Below are 19,964 nucleotides of genomic sequence, written 5' to 3'. Positions count from 1 at the left end.
CCTTCAAAACCAGATTAGTTAATCTTTACAAACTGCTGCGAGCCCACCCGATTCGGACCAACATCGGATTGGTAAGCTTGATTTTTCTGGATCGGATGTGCTTTTTTCCACTAGTGTCAATTCAACAAACAAATTATTCACTTTGTATATGAAAATATTTGTAAATTTTCACATATTGACCCAAAATGTTCAAACTGAAAAACCAAATGTGATCAAATGCAAGTTCCAATGTTCATGTAGTAATACATGATTCACAAATATTCATATTTATAACCACATATTCAAATGTTAACATCTTATATTCTGATATTGACACAAAAAACATGCAAATTGAGAAAAAAATATTCACATTCAAAAGTTCGAATGTTCATGTGTAATAATTCACAAATGTTCACATTTATAAACCGCATATTCAAATGTTAAAATTAAATGTTCAAACGTAAAAAAAGTGCAAACGATATCAAATGTTCAACTTGAATTGTCAAATATTCACTTTCTTTACAAAAATGTTCAACAATGCGGACCATCAAATGTGAAGCTGAGTTACTCTACAAAAAAAAAAAAATCCAATAATAAAATTACTCATCTTAGTTTCAATCGTGAAGATAGAGTTGCTCAAACTTGTTGATATCGAACACATATTATATCAAAGATTTACAAAACCTTATTATTTATCTTTCATCACCAAATCTCACTTATGCACTCCCAAATCGATTGTTTTTTTCTCTCATAGGGTTTATCAAACTCGCCACCGCAGAGCCGAGGACGTCGATTCCTTTGCAGCTGACGATGCAACCGTCTACACGGTGCTGCAACCAACATTTCATCAACAGAAGCTGATGTGTCACTCGAGAAGGTGAGGAAGTGGATGCAACTCCATTCCAAACGTTACTGTGGATGTAGTGGTGGTGGTGGTGGTTGTGCGAGGGACGGGGAAGATGTTCGCGTAGTTGGTGCAGAAGTGTGTCGAAGTTGGAGTAATTGGGTGAAATGGTGGTGGTGGTTTAACATTTTCCTATACAAAGTGAATGTTTCGAGGGGGTCCATGTAAGAAATACATGGACCTACATGGACCCGAATCCATATAATAATTTGAGGTCTACTACTAAAGTTTAAACCCAAATCTTAGCAATTCAGCCCATTTCGCAAACCCAAGAGGTCCATCACATTTTGTTACAATAACGACCATTTAGCCTTAGCCCCGATATTACTGGGTCGGATTCATAACAGAGGCCTTCTCTCTATCTTCTTCTTGGAGAGTTGATTTCTTGCAACTTTCTCTTTCTCTTTCTTTCTCATCTGCACAACAATGGCGGCATCAATGGCGTCTTCTCATTCTCTCCTTACCACCCGAATATACTCCTCATCTCCTCCAACTCACTCCAAACCAACTAACACTGCCACCACTTCGTTTCGCTCCCCTTCTCTTAAAGCATCTCTTTCCACCAATTTTCTCTCTCCTTTCGTCGGCGGCAGCGTTGCCGGCGACTTTTCCGGCAACAAAATTCGACCTCATTCTCTCACCACCCCCAACTCTCGCCCGAAACGCGGCGTTGTCACCATGGTATGCTTTCACCTCTTTTCTTGCACTTTCTCTCTTCATTTTCTCCATTTCCGCAGCTTTTCTAGGTTTATTTTGTTGTTTTTGTTTTGATAGATTAATCTGAAATTGCGTTTCTGAATGATTAGTTGAGTTTATTGGCGGCCTATCTGATTGCGAATTGAATAATGGCTTAGTTTGGACGGATGAAAGTTTAGGGTGAACGTGTGATAATTATCAATTGATTTGTGATTTGTGATTTGATGCACCGCCTATATCCATGCTATGATGCACCGGCTTTAGTTCAATTGGATTTATATGATTATGGTTTGGTTGGTTATGATATTGGTACATTATATCAACTTATGATAAGTTGTTGATTCTTTTTCTTAGTTTGGAAATTTGAGTGGTGAAGTGAATGGTGGATGGATGGACAATAGGATGATGTTTTTCCCCTTAATTTAACCTTGCATTTCGATTTGTGGCTAAGTGGTGTTCTGCCTGTGAGTAGTCGGGGATGTGTTCGGTTTGCTCGCTCTTGGCGCTGTGAATGTTACAGATAAAAAATTTTTTGTTGTCCATCTGCACTTTTAGGATCCCCTTGAAATAATACTTTGTTGCCTCTGTGTGGCTCTTGCTACGGTCAGTGAGGAAGCTTATTTAGTTAGTAATGAACTATTGTAAGGTAGGAAGAGTGAGGAGGATGCTTCGTAGATTACTTACTTTATGAAAGGCTCTTATTTCAAAGCTTAGATGGTGCATACGCTAGTACATAGAGTATGGTGCGTACATGTACATGGATAACAAGCCAAATGTACATAGATACAAGCCAAATGAACACATGTACATGGATAACAAGCCAAATGAACCATTGAACATATGTAGTCGTCTGTAGTTGGTACATATTCATTGATATTGGTCTCGATTTACATAATCTAGTCTCTTATTTGCATTGAGGGTCTGTAGAGTCAGTTCATAGCATGGATATAGCCGGTACATCATGTGAAAAAGATGTGAGAGACTTGTGGAATAATTGTCTCTGAAATTAATTTCAATTATTTATGGAAAATTTCCATATCCTTCATTTGAATGTAATGAACCTATCCTCTCTTCTCTGTTTATATTCGACAATTTGCAAGAGAAGCGTGAGGAGGATGCATTGAGGGTTTTCTATTTGATGAAAGGCTCTTATTTGCATCGAGGGTCTTGCAAGTTTTCAATTTATAGCATGGATATATGGCAGATACATGGTGCATCATGTAAAAATGGTGTGAGAGACTTCTGATTTGTTGTCATTGAAGAAGTGATCTGTATCTCATGTTAGCTTCTTCATTCGATTCCAGGCCACAATTTTTTTTTTTATTCTATACAGATGACAAGCATCAAAGAGAAAGAACTAAGCTTTAGAAGGCACTTGGGATTGATACATTCAATTATTTTAGGGGGCGTTTGGTTCACTAAGGGAAAAGGGAAAGGGTTTAAGAAAGGGAAATAAGGTGAATGGAAAGCCAAACCCTTAGATTTAGTTTGTTGTTTGTTTCAAAATGTCTAAGGGAAACACTAACATTTAACCACCACAAATTTTCCTTCAACCACCAATGTATATCACACTTTTGTTTTTCAATTCAAACCACCCTTACCACCGCCACCCCTCCCCTCTTCCCCCGTCGCCACCCTTCCCCTCTTTCCTGGCCGTAGTCCCCCTCCCCTCTACCTTTGCGGTCATCGACATGAGCCGGATTGTTTCTGCCCAGATTCATCTAGAGGTGCCACTGCCACTCTTCTCTTCTTCGTGGTTGGTGGTTCTTTTGGTGGTGATGGCTGGTTTTTTTGGGCTCCCTTCCTCAGATCTGGGCGGGTTTCGTGGTTGGTAGTATGGGTTTCGGCCGGTGAATTAGGGTGGTGGTGGGAATCACGATGGAGGGGGTGTGGATGGTCGGGTGTTCCGATGGTTGGGTTAGGGTTCTGGTGGTCGGGTTAGGGTTGCCGGCGGGTGGGTGGTCAAGGAAGCGGTTCTGTTGGCGGTTGGGTGGTGGTTGGTTGAGCAGGTGGAGGAGCCTAGTGGTGGTAATGATTAGGTTATGTTGTGATGGTTTGGTAGTGGTGGTTGGATGGTCAAGGAGGTGGTCAATGATGAGTCAAAGAAAGGGAATGTGAAACCTTGGGGGTGTGGATAATTAAATTAGAGGGATTTGGGGGTAAGGAGGGGAAAAGGGGGGAAAATAAACCCCCAAAACAAACAACATAAAAGGGAATCAAGAGGTTCTATTCCCTTTCCAGTTTCCCCCAAACCAAACGCCCCCTTAATCCTTTAGTTTGGAAAGCAGAGTATCAACTTCATCAGGATGTTGAGAATATAATCATGCACTCAAACCATCAAGAACGATAGTGAATAGTCTCATAAAAGCAACTTCGACTGTGTTGTTTGGTGCATACCTTCCTTGAATGATGTTAGATCAAAGTTATTAAGAAATTGAACATTTAAAAGATCCCCTATCTACATACTCGGCTTTGGGTACTCAAATCAGACACAGGTTCGTTTATAAGTGTCTGACACGGCTATTTCATGAAAGAAATTTATGGTTGGCTCAAAATCAAGTGTTAAAGTGTCATACTGTTGTCGGAGTGTCTAGGATGTGACATGGGTATTTGCGGTATGAATAGTCCCGAGTAACCTAGGTGTCTTTAGAATAATCACACCATAACAGCTTCTAGAGTAACTCTTCATCATAAGTCATCTATTAGATAGATCCAGAATACCCACTGGATAAGACAAAAAAGTTGATTTACCAACCAAGCATCCCAGCCTGTTCGATCTATATTTCTCCTTAATGACACTCTTCCCGGGGTTTTATGTCTATTAGCAAACCTCTTGAGAACTGCATTTACATTGCTTACAGGCTGTATGCCTCGAGGTCGAGGACCCTTCACCCTTGTGACTTGTATGCACAACCAACCCCTCAAGTCTTACCAGTTGACCTAGCTGGAAAGATGTTGATTTGATTCATGGTTTTCTAGAAAGATGTTAGCCGGCTGAAATAACTTTATACTAAGTTTGCGAAGGTTTGAAAGTGGTCTTGTGTATTTGGCGAGGGGTTTAAAAGCCTCTGTCGGATTTTTAAAAAAAATAAGTATTGTATTTTTATCCTTAATTTTTTGTAATTGTTTTTGCGTGTCACAGGAAATATAGAGTTGGTGCAAATTTTCCTTAATTTATGACCTATCATACAATCTGTTATGTAAATGTATAGCACCGGCCAATTTGTGGTATAAAAGAAGGTTTCATTGGAACAATTATTTATTTCAGATCACACATCAGTTTCGGCTGGAACCGTTCTAAAAAGGGAGAAATTAGCACTACTTGGTGAGGTACACAACAAGGCCACTTCTGTCCTCCGCCCGCTCTGATCCAGGAGCTTCTTCTTTAGTTTAATTATGAAAAAGAACAGGCTAGACATATAGTTAGAGTGATTTGGGTTAAACACTTAAACCTGATGACTTGTGACGATTTTCCTTGGATGTCATTATTTGGAATTGGATTTCTATAAACAAATATACATGTTTGTTTTCTTGCTTACTTATAGTTTTTTTTTCCTAGTTATTTTTTTTACTGTTGCTTCCTTCATGTGGAACTAATACAATGGGTATATGAAACATATATGTTTGAACAACTTGCAGCCTGTCACCCTTTAGGGCTCTCTTAATTCTCACATTGAAATCGATGTATCTTTCTCCACTCTTATTTTTCTATTAAAGCTTGTGTTTCGTCAAGGCATTAATATGTTTATTCGTAACAATAGACCCTCTTGTGAATTTTAGGAGATGTGTATCACTACCCCTAACGAGTACGGTAATTATCAATTTATCACTTCATCCTTGAAATTGACAAATGTTCATTGTCAGATCATTTGTTATTAATTTATATGGTCTATAGAATATAGTGTCGTCTGAAGAGTTTGCTGTTGTTGATCAATGTATTTTTATTGACATATGGCAGGTCATACCTTTCTCTAGAGGAAGTGCTTGGGAGCAACCACCGCCAGATCTGGCTTCTTACTTGTACAAGAACCGGATAGTTTACTTAGGCATGTCTCTTGTGCCTTCTGTGACTGAGCTGATACTTGCAGAATTTCTATATCTTCAATATGAGGACGAGGAGAAGCCAATTTATCTTTACATCAATTCTACTGGAACTACAAAGGTGAGTTTTTGCTGCTGCTGCTGGCTTGTATGTTAATTGGATGATGTCGACCATGCCTCTTAATGCTTCAAACTGGCGCCTTTGAATTGCTCATTCAAATTTCAAAAAATTGATGCATATTTATTGGAGTTGAGTCAAGTAGATTATAAATAGCAGAGATCAATATTCGATCCTCCTACCCATTACATCCTCTGCTTAGGCTGAAGGTCAATCTATATTACCCATTAGTTGCACGATTACCCCCAAAATGCCTTTTGGTGTTTCACAGCCATCAGATTTTAATCATTTATCTTGTTTCAGTTGATAGTGGATTTTTGATGCTTGCAGTAACACATAGAATTGCATTTTTTTGTTTTAGAAGTTTGAAGGTATCTAAGTATTTTATTCAGCTAAATTCTGACACTAACTTATGCAATTGAAATTATTCAATGCAATAGTCTTAAGACATTTTTCTGGTGACAATTAATCAAATTACTATTTTGGTCTTAGAATGATGATCCTGTTAGACAGTTCACCTTTGGGGCAGGGGCATAAATGTGTTATGATTTGGACATTTGGTCATCTGCTGTTGTGAAAGTTGTTACTTGACGTACAAAGGAAAATCAATTGCAAAATCATTAGTGGACTGGTGTTGCTGTCTTGCTGATCCTCTTATATGCTATTGGCAAGTCCCTTGGCTACAGATGGATTTTCAAAAGTTATCAGTACCTTGCTTGTTGTTATAGGAGGTTAATTTCTGTAGTGGTCTTCTTGAACCTATGTAAATCTACTGAAACATTTTATTTACATGTGGATTTCCTGTTGCACTTGTTTATTATGTTCTGATGAATTCTGCTAGTGCAATTCTTTTTCGTTTCATGACTGGTGTTGGGTCTTTAGCGCTGATATTGACGTTTGTCTTGCCTTTTCTTTCTTTTAGGGTGGCGAGAAATTGGGTTATGAAACAGAGGCATTTGCAATATATGATGTTATGAGGTGGTCTATATATGCTTATTATCAATATATATTCTGTATATTTCGCTGATTTTATGAAGTCAAACATCCAATATTTATTAAGGGATTTGCTCACTTATCTATAAATTTTGTCCAATATATTTCCCGAGTCTTTTTAGAAAAGCTGAGATGTTTTGACTTAGCTGACTTTCAGCTCTTAAGTGTGGCTTTTGTAATTGTTGATCTCTTTGTTTTTTTTTTTCAGGTATGTTAAGCCACCTATTTTTACTCTCTGTGTTGGCAATGCTTGGGGTGAGGCGGCCTTGCTTTTGGCTGCTGGTGCAAAGGGTAACCGGGCTGCCCTGCCATCCTCTACCATCATGATGAAACAGGTCATAATTCAATCTAGGATTGGGGATATCGCTTCTCTTACATTCTTTAATAACGTCTTAGGCTCGCCAGATGGTTCAGGATTTCATTACATGCTTAACAAATTCTGATGGTTTTAAGAGTCCTTTTGCATTCTTTCTGCAGCCAATTGCAAGGTTCCAAGGTCAAGCAACTGATGTTGAACTTGCTAGGAAAGAAGTAAAGAATGTGAAGGCAGAATTGGTAATGTGCTGGAATATATTATGCAATTTATTTGTCTAAATTCAGATAAAGGAAATAGATATCATCATAAGTTATAGAAAACTCTATCTGTCCAACTATGGTCGGTGCGCTTTAAAAAGTCTCAACTTTTTACTATCTCATAGCTCCTGACTTTGGGGTTTGCTTCCGAAAATGGTCCTTTAGCTTTATTAACTTGCTAAGTCGGTTAATTATGACGCATTGAGCTCTTCCATTGGCTTTTGTTGATTTAAAGAAAGGGTTATTAGACAAGTGTTTTGTGATTGACTGATTTAGCAAATTAATTAAGCTGAAGGGTCGTTTTGGCCTTTTGGGAAGAGAACCTACAAAGTTACGATTGCTATGAAATAATTAAAAGTTGAGACCCTTTTTAAGCAAATTGGCACAATTGGAATTGTTTTTTCTAAGTTATAAGTGTGACTTGCATCGGTCATATTTTCATCTTCATCCTTGTTCTTTTTTGTTTCCTCTGTGGACAGTGTATTTAATATTTCCTTTGTTTTTATATAGTAGCATTATCTGGAGTTTCACGCTTACAAATGCGCAACTTTAACCTTAATATTTATATCATATTTTAGTGAACTTATATGAAGAAAAAAATTGATGTTTGTAAGTATATGTCAAATCTCACATGACCATATTTTGCTTATGTTTAAATCACAGAAGATGGTCGAGTTAGTAGGTGCATATCGTAAATTGTAAACGTCCAAATGATGCAATTGTAAATAATGGAGGAAGTACTTTATGTTTATATGGTTCATTAGAGTTGTGAAGGTTCTCTCATTTTCACACAAATCTTATTATAGAACTTGGTATATGTGTGCTATACGCTGCCTTTTGTGTGATTTGCTAATATCTTCAAAAGAACAGACTCGTTGATTATGCTTATCGTCAATGTGGAACACTGTTTCTCAAAAGAACATGGTGCTACTGAAGAATGGCCATTGTAGTCTTTTTCACTCTTTTACTTCACATGCTTGAAGCCATCATATGTTCACTTACAGATGGTGTTTTTCCCTTCTCCCAATTCTGTTCTCTTAGGGAAAAGAAAATATATTTGCTTGTTTTTTAAGGAAACAAGAATTGTCTATGGGACAAATAGTCATGGAGTAGAAATCAAGGGTAGAGTGTTTTTAAGACAATGTGCAATGAAGAATTAGATTAAAAAGACACCAGAGGGCTATCACCCATGTACAAAAGGGGAGTACTAAGGACAAAGAGGCTCAAGCCCTCAAGTTATGTGGTGCAACTTATCTACAAAACTGGGAAAATTGAGTGTTGCTCAAAAGACAAACTTGACTTTAGCTGTACAAAAGTCTCAAAGTGGAACTTGAAACCTTCAGAGGTGGAAACTAAACCCTCAAGGCCTCAACAATCTGTTGGTTTCTTTCTTTCCAAGTGCACATCCAACTGTTATTCTTTCTTTCCAAGTGCACATCCAACTGTTAACTGATCATCTTCCTAATCTCACCAAACCAACCTGTTACGTCTATTTCCAGGCAACCAGGACATCTTTTACACAACAAGGTTGGACCAAGCTCAACCTAAACAAGGTTAAAGAGGAAGAACCCAAGGACAAAAGAGGTGGAGACTGTTAACAGATTCCTCCTCTTTAAAGCACAAACACAAAGACTACTAATAATGAATTTCTTCCTAAGGTGATTCTAAGACAAGTATAAATTCAAAATTATTGTTGAATAGGAAATCCTTGACTCGTTGAAAATTTTCTAAAAGAAGCTAGAAGTAGATGCTTATCTATTCTCGTTTGTAAAGTTTTAGGATTTATTTTTTACATATTATGATTTAATAGACATATTTGTCGTTCTCCATTGATGATAATCAACTATGCCAAGTTCATACGATTAGAGATTTACTGACTTGAAGAGTACAAGCAGGAGTTCCAAAGTCCTCATTCATTATCAACTCTCAAGTCTTGTCTCTTCTCTTTCCTCACTGATCTTCTCCCCGGGCTCTTAGAAGTGACTAGTGAGGGGTAGGGGATGTGTCGTGTTTGTGGTTTCTCATTATTCAGCGGGATTCCTCATGCTGTTTCTAGCTTTTGTTTCTTGATTGTTAGACATCCTATGCCTTCAAATGATAAATGACTTTATAAATTACCCCCTCATTCTTATATAAGCCTTTCAACAGGCGTCATTTAATTTATGTTTATATGCTTACCTGTATGAGCAAAATTCAGAGACATGTTTGTGCTATTATAATTTGTTTCACTTGTATACTATCCAAGCAAAGCAAAATGATTGGCTGCTGCCTGGTTATTATTTCTACTCAAAATTTGATGTTATTGTTGAGTATTTGACCTCGGTATTGACTATTGAGGGTAACATTTATCATATGGCTTATAGGTCAAGCTGTATTCAAGACATATCGGAAAACCTCCTGAAGAGATTGAGGCTGACATTCGACGCCCAAAATATTTTAGCCCTAGTGAAGCTGTTGAATATGGTATCATTGATAAGGTAAGCCTATCTACAGTAATTGTTGTTTTTCCCAAACCCTGATACCCCTCGTCCTCCAATGTTTTTAGGAAATCAAATATCATTTATAACTTACAAGCATGTCCTTTTATGTCGTAGGTTCTCTACAATGAAAGGAGCACAGAGGACAAAGGAGTTGTTGCAGACTTGAGGAAAGCGCAGTTCATTTGAATTTCTAAAGATCATCAAATGTTGGTCATGACTATGTTCAGGTAAGCCTTTCCTGATTCCTCCAATTATTTGTATTTTCTTTAGTAAGTTGGGAAAGGAGATTAATGCCTTAAATCTGTGTAAAAAAAGGAACATGCTAGATGGCGGAGCCGCCGTCGGAGCATATTATTTCCACTATTGTGTTATACTATATTTACTTTTTTGATAAAAATATGCACTTTTGCCACTTGCAAGTAATGTTGGATTTGTCAAATTATAGGAAATTAAATATTGTTAAGTACATCCTTCCTATTTAAGGCAGCTGGCAGAATTTTTTAGCTTACTGGATGGAAGTGCTGTTTGGTGCTAATGCTATGATTAGGAGAATTAATGACACCATCTAATGCACAATATTCATTGCTAGCCCTGGTCCCGCCATAATAGTATATACAATTGTGGCTTTTTGGAATATCTGTCTTCCCATTAAGACGTGCTGAGTCCCTGAATACTTTGGAGTTGAGTTGAGCCCATAGATATTTTCTTGAGAGAACTGTCTGCTTATTCATTTCCAAGTGGCGGTATTTGTAGCTTAAGTTCTAGAAAAAGAAGGCTGCTTTGTGTGTCTTTCTTGCTATCCCACTATGCCATCTTGGTGCATGAGTTTACAAGAGACACTTGGATTTCTCCAAGTTCTTTGTGCTGGTTATTGCCTATATAATGCTCTATATCATGAAAAATCGTTTTTGGTTTAGATTGATTGTGACTTCTCTACTGCACGTGTCTGTTTTCACTTACAGCTTGCTTTAGGCTCACAACAACCTTGAGAAAGTGATTTGTAACTCTAGCCCTTAAGCTCTTCAGGAAGAGCTTTCACACAGTATCGGCTCCCACGTTATGAATCTATGACATAGACCTTTTGCTAGTGGTTAGGGTCCTTTTTCTGGAAAGATCACATAATCATTCCCAATTCCATAATTTGCGTTGGCAACAGAATGTCTCACTGTACTTCTCCATTTAACCTCTGTCATTTAGTTGAACTATATTGATGATTCTTTGTAAAAAGTTCAGATATGAACTGTATCCATTTGACCATGAGGTGTGTATCCATTTTTGTAAAGAAAAGGCTTGATTACGTCCTGTACATATAAGTTCATGAAAATGATGTGCAGGAAACGAGCTTGTTCGGACTATCAAGTACCTGCTTTTTCATGGAGAAGACTTGCCATATGTATAATCTCTCCTCCTACATAATGGAGCACTCTATAGACATTGTAAACAGTATTCCAGTTACTTGATGACGAAAGTAGTACACGTTTAACTGAGAAAAGGGTGTACTGTGTAACTCTAGCTATCTGTAAGGAAGATGTTGCCAAATGAAGATTATGTATATTTTCTGGTGCAGAATCACATAAGATAGGCTGGTGAGATGTTGATAAATGTTAAAAATGATTTTATTTTTGAGCATTGGAGTTGTCTATAATGAATACATACGGTATTTTCATTCTTATTCTTACTTTTTTGCACCCGCAATTTAATAAACCTGTCTAGATTTAGCTGCCATATTACTAATTTATAATTCTTATTACATTGTCGATGTGATCAGTGATAACAGAGATTGCAATACGCAGATGACCTGGTATAGTTTGAAAATGGTAAAATTTCAGACATGTTGAAGCATTGTGTGATGAAACACGCAAATTGGGGCCTCACAACTACTCCCTCCACTCCCGTCTCTACCTCCCCATTGAAGAATCTCAATTAGTTTTTTTTTTCCAAGGAATTCAAGTCACATTTTTTTTTTACTATTTATATTTCTTTGTTTCGTTTTAAATGCAACAAAGGAATATTTTATATGTTACAAATAATACCTCTTTGTTGCATTTAAAACGAGAGAGAGGAAGGAAGTTTTTGTTTATGTACTAATAAAAAATAATATTCTAAAAGTATATATTCAATAATCTAATAAAGATCTTAAAATATAGTGGATTTTTTTTTTATATGTTGGTGAAAATGTATGGTTAAAGTTTGTAAAATTTGGAAAGATAAAGTTTGTTAAACTTGATAGCTAGAAAATTTGAGAGACTGATTGACACGTATAACTCTTCTTTTGTCGCCCACCCAATAGGCTACAATGTCAAAGAACTACCCATCAAAGTTGAAGGAAAGCGAGGCTTCACAAAATGTGTGTTTTATTGGTTAATAAAGTCTTTTTTTTTTTTTTTTTTTGTAAACATGGCTTTCATTCATTAATTAATAAAGTTAAACATATTACAATCCGCTGATAGTTGTTCCAAACAATAACTAGAGGGAAGATCCTAGTTACAATACTATCTCCATCCATGTTCCTACAAGCTTTGGCCATGCAGTCTGCCGCCTTGTTGTACTGCCTACTACAGTGTTTCAGCTGGAGATCCGGGTGCTTAGAGATCCACTGCCTGCATGTGTTAGTCAAGTTTGAATAAAGGTCAGACAGACCCCCTGTGAGAAGATTAACTGCATCCTTACAATCAGAATATACAATGGATTTCGGGAGCTTGTATTTGGCAATTAACACAAGAGCCTCAAGGATGGCTAAAAGTTCCGCTGTGAGTGGGTTGTTAGCATATGTCTTCCTCTGGAAACCCCAAACCCACTCACCACTACCATTCCGGATAACCCCCCCTATCCTGCAACTTCCATATTCCCAACAAAAGACGCATCAACATGAATCATTAAGAACTCTTGAGCATGGGCAAAAGTGGGTGGGTCAGTATTTAAAGAATCCGAACCTGTGGCAGATAAGAATTGTTTCACCTTCTCTCTGGCCCTATAACAAACTACTCGAAACGATGAGGGATTTTGATTTTTGAAAACGCATGCATTTCTATCCTTCCAAATTTCATGACACAAATAGGGGAAAAGGGTCCCCCAAGGTAAATCCCAGAATGAGTCAGTAGAATGCATATTTTCCTTAATCCAACTTCTAAAGTCCATTTTCCTTAATAAAGTCTTTAAAGGATACAATTACATCTATTTCTTGAAGAATATTCATTGGCGAAGTTTCTTTCATAGAATTTATATAAAAAAATACTAGACTGCATAGTAGTAGTAAACTAGTAATCGTACACTCATAGTCGATAGGATATGAAATTGCTGTGTGGTGGGGAATGGAGTTGGATTATGATGCGTAACAGCGTAAGGATGTTCTCATTGCACAGTTGAGAGCGTGAAACTGAAAGGCTGATTTCATCCTAATTAATTTGAGTCCGACTATTTAGCGAGTTGTTCGGTGCCAAGCAGATAATAACTTCCACGTCAAAAAATAAAAAGAAGCAATAATAACTTCTTTTCTTTCTTCTTTTACTATTGTTGATTTTCATGTAATATTCATATCAATTGTTGCACATTCAAATAATATGTTTATACATCCAAATAATAATATATCTCCACATCTGAAACTAGAGATGACCCCTGGTGTGGGGTGGGTGGGTTGGTCCGCGGGTCCGAGTGGGTAGGGTTGAGATTTCGCGGCCTAGGATTAGACTGTGAAATTCACGGTTTGGGCGGGCTAGTCCGCAGGTTGAAAAATCTTGGCCCATACGATCTGTTACCGGTTTACACGGTTCAGGAAGCGCATCTGACGGTTCATGAGCCTACTGGGCTGGCGGACCTGCATCAGAATATTTTTTTTTTCAAAATTATTTAATCATTTATTATTGTTACCTAAAACCTTTAAAATTAATTAAAATATATGCAACTAATGAATAATTTCATTATTTTTGAATTTAATTGAATTATAATATATGAAATTTTAAAATATATACAATTTGATTAAAATATACATAATTTGGCTGAATAATTACTTGGACTGGGCTGGTTCGGCTCATGGACTGGGTTGGACCGTTTTTAGTAGCGGGCTTTCATGGGTCGGGATCAAAAAATTTGGCCCACGGTCCACCCACTTATTTCACAATTTGAACTGGGTTGGATTGGGCTTTTCGTGGGCTCATCCCACACGGCCTAAGAGGCGCGCTGGGCTGGATGGGTTAGATTGGCCATCTCTATCCGAAACATATATTTGCACATCCTAAACTATATCTGCACATCATAAAGATTATGTTTGCACATTCAAGAAATATACTTGCACATTTAAAGACTACGTTTGCACATCCAAATTACATATTTGCTCGTCCAAAGACTATATTTGTGCATCTAAAAAATATGCGTGCATATCCAACAAGTATTGTTGCACATTCAAGAAATATACTTGCATATTCAAAAGGTAAATTTGCACATCCAAAGACTATAGGAATGTTGTTTTTATTTGTATGTAACGTTCAAAGACTATAAAAATCATGTTTACATCAAAACTGCATATTTGTACATTCAAAGACTATAAAAATCATGTTTACACTCCAAAAATATGCTTGAATACTCAAAAGCTATGTTTGCACATCCAAAAACTATATTTGTAGATCGGATTTGTAAATTCTTGAATGTGCAAACACTACGGGGTAGATGTGCATAGCTACCGCATCGGATGTTCATCACATATGTGCAGTTGTACAAAATAGGAGAAATATTTGGCTATTCTAGTCTAACCAAACCTAAGAACATAATGGTCTTTTCATCCTGTTTTGTTTTGTTTTTTTTTTTTTTTTTTTTTTTAAGGGAATCCTGTTTTGTTAACCCCTAAACAGTTTGGGATTTAGCCTTTTTTCATTAATTTTTATATACTTATTTTTTTTTCCCTAAAAAGGAGGGTCAATTTACATTTCCAGATGGCTATCCAAGGTTGATCTCTACCTAACCAATTTTGACTGATAAGACCTTCCAGTCACTCATTTAGTCATTTGATGCACCTTTTGTGGTCAACTTATACTTCCTCTGTTTCTAAATAAGTGCAACATTTCTTATTTTCACGTTTGCCAATGCATTATTTTAACTATTAATATATTCAATTATCAATAAGTAAAAATTATAAAAAGTTGATATCAAAAAAATTCACATTCAGACGAATCTAACAAGATCCCACATGACTATGTTTTTTCTAAAATGTAAATCACCAAAGGTAATTAAAGTTCAAACTGTGAATAGTAAACACTATGCAAATGTTGCACTTATTTAGAAACGGAGGAAGTATTATTTTTGAGGATTTTAATAATGTTTTTAAGAATTATTAGGAAAGTTTTAAGGTATAATCGACCATATAAATCTCGTATTACTTCGGTCAGTTCGGTGGCTTTCTGTGGGTACAAAATTAATAAATTATCCTTTATCTTGGGACATTTTGGTTTTAAAATGTCAATAACTTCAAGGAAGATCACTTTTTGGATGTTAGTCTTAATTCTATCTTAATGCAATACTTGGATAACAATATTGGAGAGGAGGAAATTTTATTTTCTGGGGGACATCATATGGAAACATAACTACATAAGGCTTCCTCTCCCATGCTCCTAGGTGTTAATTTTACGACTTCCTATATATCTCGGATATTTTACGAATTGAACTTTGTTTTTACTGACAGGGTCCGGCAAAAGAATAGAAAAGGTAATTTCACTATATTATTTTCCCAAGTAACAAGCTAACATGTGTAAAACCGTGTTATTTTCGTATTGGTGTCTATCACAAATTTAACGTGTAGAAATCCTCTAATTTGAGTTTTTAGTAAAAGGAGGTTTCAATCAGCTTATTGAGCCGGAAAAGTTCTTTTTGAAAAAGTTGGGGGGGAGGAGCTTTTTGACATTATAGGTTTTGGAATGAGTGGACCAATTACATTTATATCATTAAGCTGTTAAAACTTACAATAATAAAATACTAAAAGATATAACAATATATTATGCAAATGTTCTTATTGGTCATTTTACACAATAATGTAGCAATTAACTATCATTTACTTACCAAACAACTTTATACAAACCGTTAATACAATCTGCTAGTGAAATCATCTAATACAATGATCGATCACCTAACATTTATCAGGTAATAAAATAAGCTAACAACTAACAACTAACAACTAACAACTAACAACTAACAACTTATTGTCAAACATGGCCTATATATTTTAGATACACTCAAATGTATATAATTGACTTGCACGTAATTTTTGAGTCACGAGGGTTACAATTTTTTGTCTAAGGCTCCATTTTTCAAACCAATATCATTTATCTAAGTTTTATGTATCATTTTTACGAGCCTTTACCAACTAAATTAAATAATATTAAATTATAAACCTTTTATTAAGGATTGAATACATAAATAAACTGAAAGTCTCTTAATTTCTTTTCTTTTATTTTCCCTCCACACACCCCAAACGAAAAGGAAGGAACTTGTTTACTAAATTAGTTAGTTAGCTGTAAATATCCGACTACGTATAAGGGCAATTGTGGAAGCAATCATCTATCTTTCAACTATATGGTTTTGGAAATCGTTAGTGATGTAAACTTTCTTTCGACATGCAAATTATTAGTGGAGGGATTGTGTAGTTGTGCATGTTCCCCACTATACTCTTTTTTTTTTTTCAATTATCAACCTGAACTAAAACTAAGAGTAGTCTCCAGGGTCGTCATGAAGATTTTGGGGCCCCGGTTCTAACATGAAAATTGGGCCCCTAAATTTATATAAAAATAAAGATGGAAGGTAGAGTTCTAAAGATAGAAAAAGTTGAAAATCTAAAGATAAATCATTGACAAATTTATTAAGGGTGGAAAACAAGGGTGATTTCTTCAAATATGAAGTAAAATTTTCAAAATAATATATTTTAGAGCCTTTATTATTTCGGGCTCCCTGTGCTGTTGGGCTCCTTGCACACCCTCATCTATACCTCTGGTAGTCTCTACACACCAACATTCTTCCTCCTTAGGCATCACAGAACCATTTTGAAAATTCTCTAAAATTTAGCAATCTATCTGAAAATCTTTTATAGGCCTAAGAAAGGGAAATAGAGGATATGTTTTTAAAAAATTAAAAATAAATAAATATGGTAACCCTAGCAAAGGATAAGTTGGCCAGTCTTGAATACAGAATACTTGAATTGGTATGAATATGGTAGCCCTAGCAAAGAGCTGGAGCTAATTGTATTGGTTTTAGTTTACAACAAAAACAATAGTTGAATATGGTGGTACTTTAGAGTTTAGATTCTACATCTTTGTGCATTAAACTATTATATAGTATATAGAATTTTGCTAGATTCTTGTTAATGTGCATTAAATATTATAGAGGAAGTACTAATAAAAGGGTGAGCTATTAGTTTTTAGTGGTCTAAATCTTTTATTTAAAACCCTAAACTTTGAACATTAAAATTAAAAAAAAGTCTAGCATCCTTTTCACATTAATTGTATCTCAAATTAATCTTAAATGCAGGATCGTTTTGTACAACTTAAGGGCCCTGTGCTAACCTAAATTATGAGACCCCATAAAAAAAAAATTTAAACGAATGATTGAGGAATCAAATTTTATGCATGAATCACTATAAAAAATTAACCAATTAATAAATAAAAATCTAAATTTGATAATTAAACAATTCACACCGTCAAAAATAATAAAAAAGTAATAAAATTAACCAAAATTCCAGATTATCAAAACAAAAAAACAACTAAATAACAAATTTTTCATAATTTAACAAAATTTTCATAATTTAGAAAATACCTTCAACTAGTAGGAGAAGGAATAATGTAGCTCAGGAGTTAACCTCCTTGATGAGCTGGTAAATTCTGTTAGAGTTTGTTAGAAAGTTAGTTTGGATTAGTTTCTTAGCTTTTTAAATACTCTTTGTATAAATAGTCTTTAGGCTATAAATTTTCATTTCAGTTTTTGATGAAATAAAGATTAAGAGTTTCTCTCTCTAATTACATTGAGATAACATCTATTATCTCTTCATGGTATCAGAGCCACACGCTCAAAATTATTGATCGAGTTCTTTGATTTTTATGATTGTATTCAATCATTTTCTGCAGAAATCAATACAATTCTTACTGAAATTGTATATTTCTTGATTCAGATCAACTTTTCAGTTGATTATCTACAAACTTCTTGATCAAATCAACAATCTAAGTTGATTTCCTCCAGATTTTAATCTTCTCAAAATTCTGTTTCTCAACCTCAGAATACTATGCTAGGATATACAGATAAGTATTTCCTAGGATCTGGAGATCAACCTAATCAACACCTTGGCGCTCATAAGCTCAGTGGTGATAATTTTCTCACCTGGAATCGTGGAATTAGATTAGCTTTGGGAGCTAATTAAGAATAAGCTGACATTCATTGATGGAAAAACTCCTAGACCTCCATCTAATTCTGAAGAATTGCAGAAATGGTTAAGGAATGACTATATGATTCAGTCATGGTTACTGAATTCCATGGATAAGGTGATTGTAGAAGGTTTTATTCTTCAACAATCTACAAATCAGTTGTATGAAGAAATCATTGAGAGGTATGGACAATCTATTGCACCTCAGTTGTTTGAATTACATAAGCAATTGTCGTCTATTTCACAAGGTTCTGATTCTATTGTGCAATACTATTCTAAACTAAAAAGAGTTTGGGATGAAATACAATTGTTAGATGGATTTCCTGATTGAGATTGTGGTGCATTAGAGAAATGTTCTTGTGGACTTTTAAAGAAAGTTTTAGCTGCTGATCAGAAACATAAGCTAATTCAATTGCTTGTTGGATTAGATAGAGGGTATGATTCGGTGACAACAAATATATTAAGCATGGATCTATTACCTAATGTGAATAGAGCATATTACATGCTTTTACAAGTTGAGAGGCAAAATAGATTTAATATACAACAAGAATCTTCACTACATACCAATACTTTTTTTTTTTTGTGATAACAAGGCTGCCCAACACATAGCTGCCAATCCTTGTTTCCATAAAAGAACAAAGCATTTGCACATTGATGTTCACTATATTCGCGAGAATGTAGAATTTGGTTTTATAGCTACTCACCATGTAAGTTCACAAATTCAATTGGTTGATTTATTAACTAAATCTCTTGGTCCTGCTCATCATAAGTTATTGAGTTTCAAGCTAGGCCTTGTTGCTCCTCTTTCTTCCCCAAGTCCTGCTTGAGGGGGGGGGGGCTGTAGCTCGGGAGTTAACCTCCTTGGTGAGTTGGCAAATTCTATTAGAGTTTGTTAGAAAGTTAGTTTGGATTAGTTTCTTAACTTCTTGAATACTCTTTGTATAAATAGTCTTTAGGCTGTAAATTTTCATTTCAGTTTTTGATGAAATAAAGATTAAGAGTTTCTCTCTCTAATTACATTGAGATAACATATGTTATCTCTTCAAATAATATTAATCTATCGAACTTGTGCCTCTTCCACTATTATTACTTCATGAGATTTGCTTTACTAAACTACTATAACTCTTTCCGACTTGTAATTCTTGTTCAAAATTTTCTTTCAATTCTTCTTCTTGCTGTAATTTGTCGTCTATACTCTTCCACTTTACTAACTACAAACGTTCACAAATATAACCCTAACCACATTATTCGTTAAAAAAAAAAAAGACCCGAGATTTGATAGCATAATAAAAAGGAGAAGAGAATTAGAGAAATAGTTATCGTAGTTAGAGAATCTAAAAACCCATATCAGAGAAAACAAATATTTCAATTAGTGGATGAAAATGTTGGAGGTAGAAGAAGGAAAAAACAGAGTAAATTGTCTCCACTCATAAGAATGCTGCTTAAAGGTGCTTGAAAATAGCACGCGGGAAAGAGAGAGGCGTGGAGCTGGATTTTTTTTTTTTTTTTTTTACTTTGGACAGACCAAAAATAATTGGGCCTTTATATTTTAATTTGGAACCCTGTGCAATTGCTTACTTTGTATAGGGCCTTAACTGGACTTGCTTAAACACGACTTATCTGAACAACCAAATAAGTCAGCTAATAGCTCATTGCTAAGTTAAACCCTAATCTCAACTTATTAAATAATATCTTCCTAAAAACAAGTGAATATAAAGTAAGCGAGCTTACCAAAAACTCAAAGTTGGTATAAATAATTGACAACACATCTACAACACACAAAATAAT

The 19,964-nt window shown here is 35.5% G+C and overlaps 1 protein-coding gene across 2 annotated transcripts; it reads left to right on the top strand.

Annotated features, from left to right (window-relative positions):
• The first annotated feature begins 1,207 nt into the window (after window positions 1–1,207).
• LOC104892826 (ATP-dependent Clp protease proteolytic subunit-related protein 4, chloroplastic) lies at window positions 1,208–11,456 on the top strand. 2 transcript variants are annotated; one of them, XM_010678835.3, is made up of 8 exons: window positions 1,208–1,564; window positions 5,538–5,741; window positions 6,661–6,716; window positions 6,940–7,066; window positions 7,209–7,286; window positions 9,668–9,781; window positions 9,899–10,011; window positions 11,119–11,456. In XM_010678835.3, exons 1-7 carry the CDS (start codon window positions 1,310–1,312, stop codon window positions 9,968–9,970), a joined length of 906 nt encoding a protein of 301 aa, XP_010677137.2. In that variant the 5' UTR covers window positions 1,208–1,309; the 3' UTR covers window positions 9,971–10,011; window positions 11,119–11,456. The 2 variants fall into 2 exon arrangements, with proteins under 2 accessions (XP_010677137.2, XP_048500857.1); XM_048644900.2 differs by lacking the exon at window positions 11,119–11,456 and adding an exon at window positions 10,747–11,041.
• The last annotated feature ends 8,508 nt before the right edge of the window (window positions 11,457–19,964 follow it).

Source organism: Beta vulgaris, chromosome 5, assembly GCF_026745355.1.
Source record: "Beta vulgaris subsp. vulgaris cultivar EL10 chromosome 5, EL10.2, whole genome shotgun sequence".
Taxonomy (NCBI): Eukaryota; Viridiplantae; Streptophyta; class Magnoliopsida; order Caryophyllales; family Amaranthaceae; genus Beta; species Beta vulgaris.
Note: the sequence above shows the minus strand (reverse complement) of the source record. Positions and strands in the feature narration are given on the sequence as shown.

Coding starts and splice junctions, on each gene's coding strand:
- LOC104892826 (XM_010678835.3), top strand. CDS start 1,310: ATGGCGGCATCAATGGCGTCTTCTCATTCTCTCCTTACCACCCGAATA. Junction 7,067..7,208: donor CTACCATCATGATGAAACAG/GTCATAATTCAA, acceptor TTCTTTCTGCAG/CCAATTGCAAGGTTCCAAGG. Junction 7,287..9,667: donor AGAATGTGAAGGCAGAATTG/GTAATGTGCTGG, acceptor TATGGCTTATAG/GTCAAGCTGTATTCAAGACA.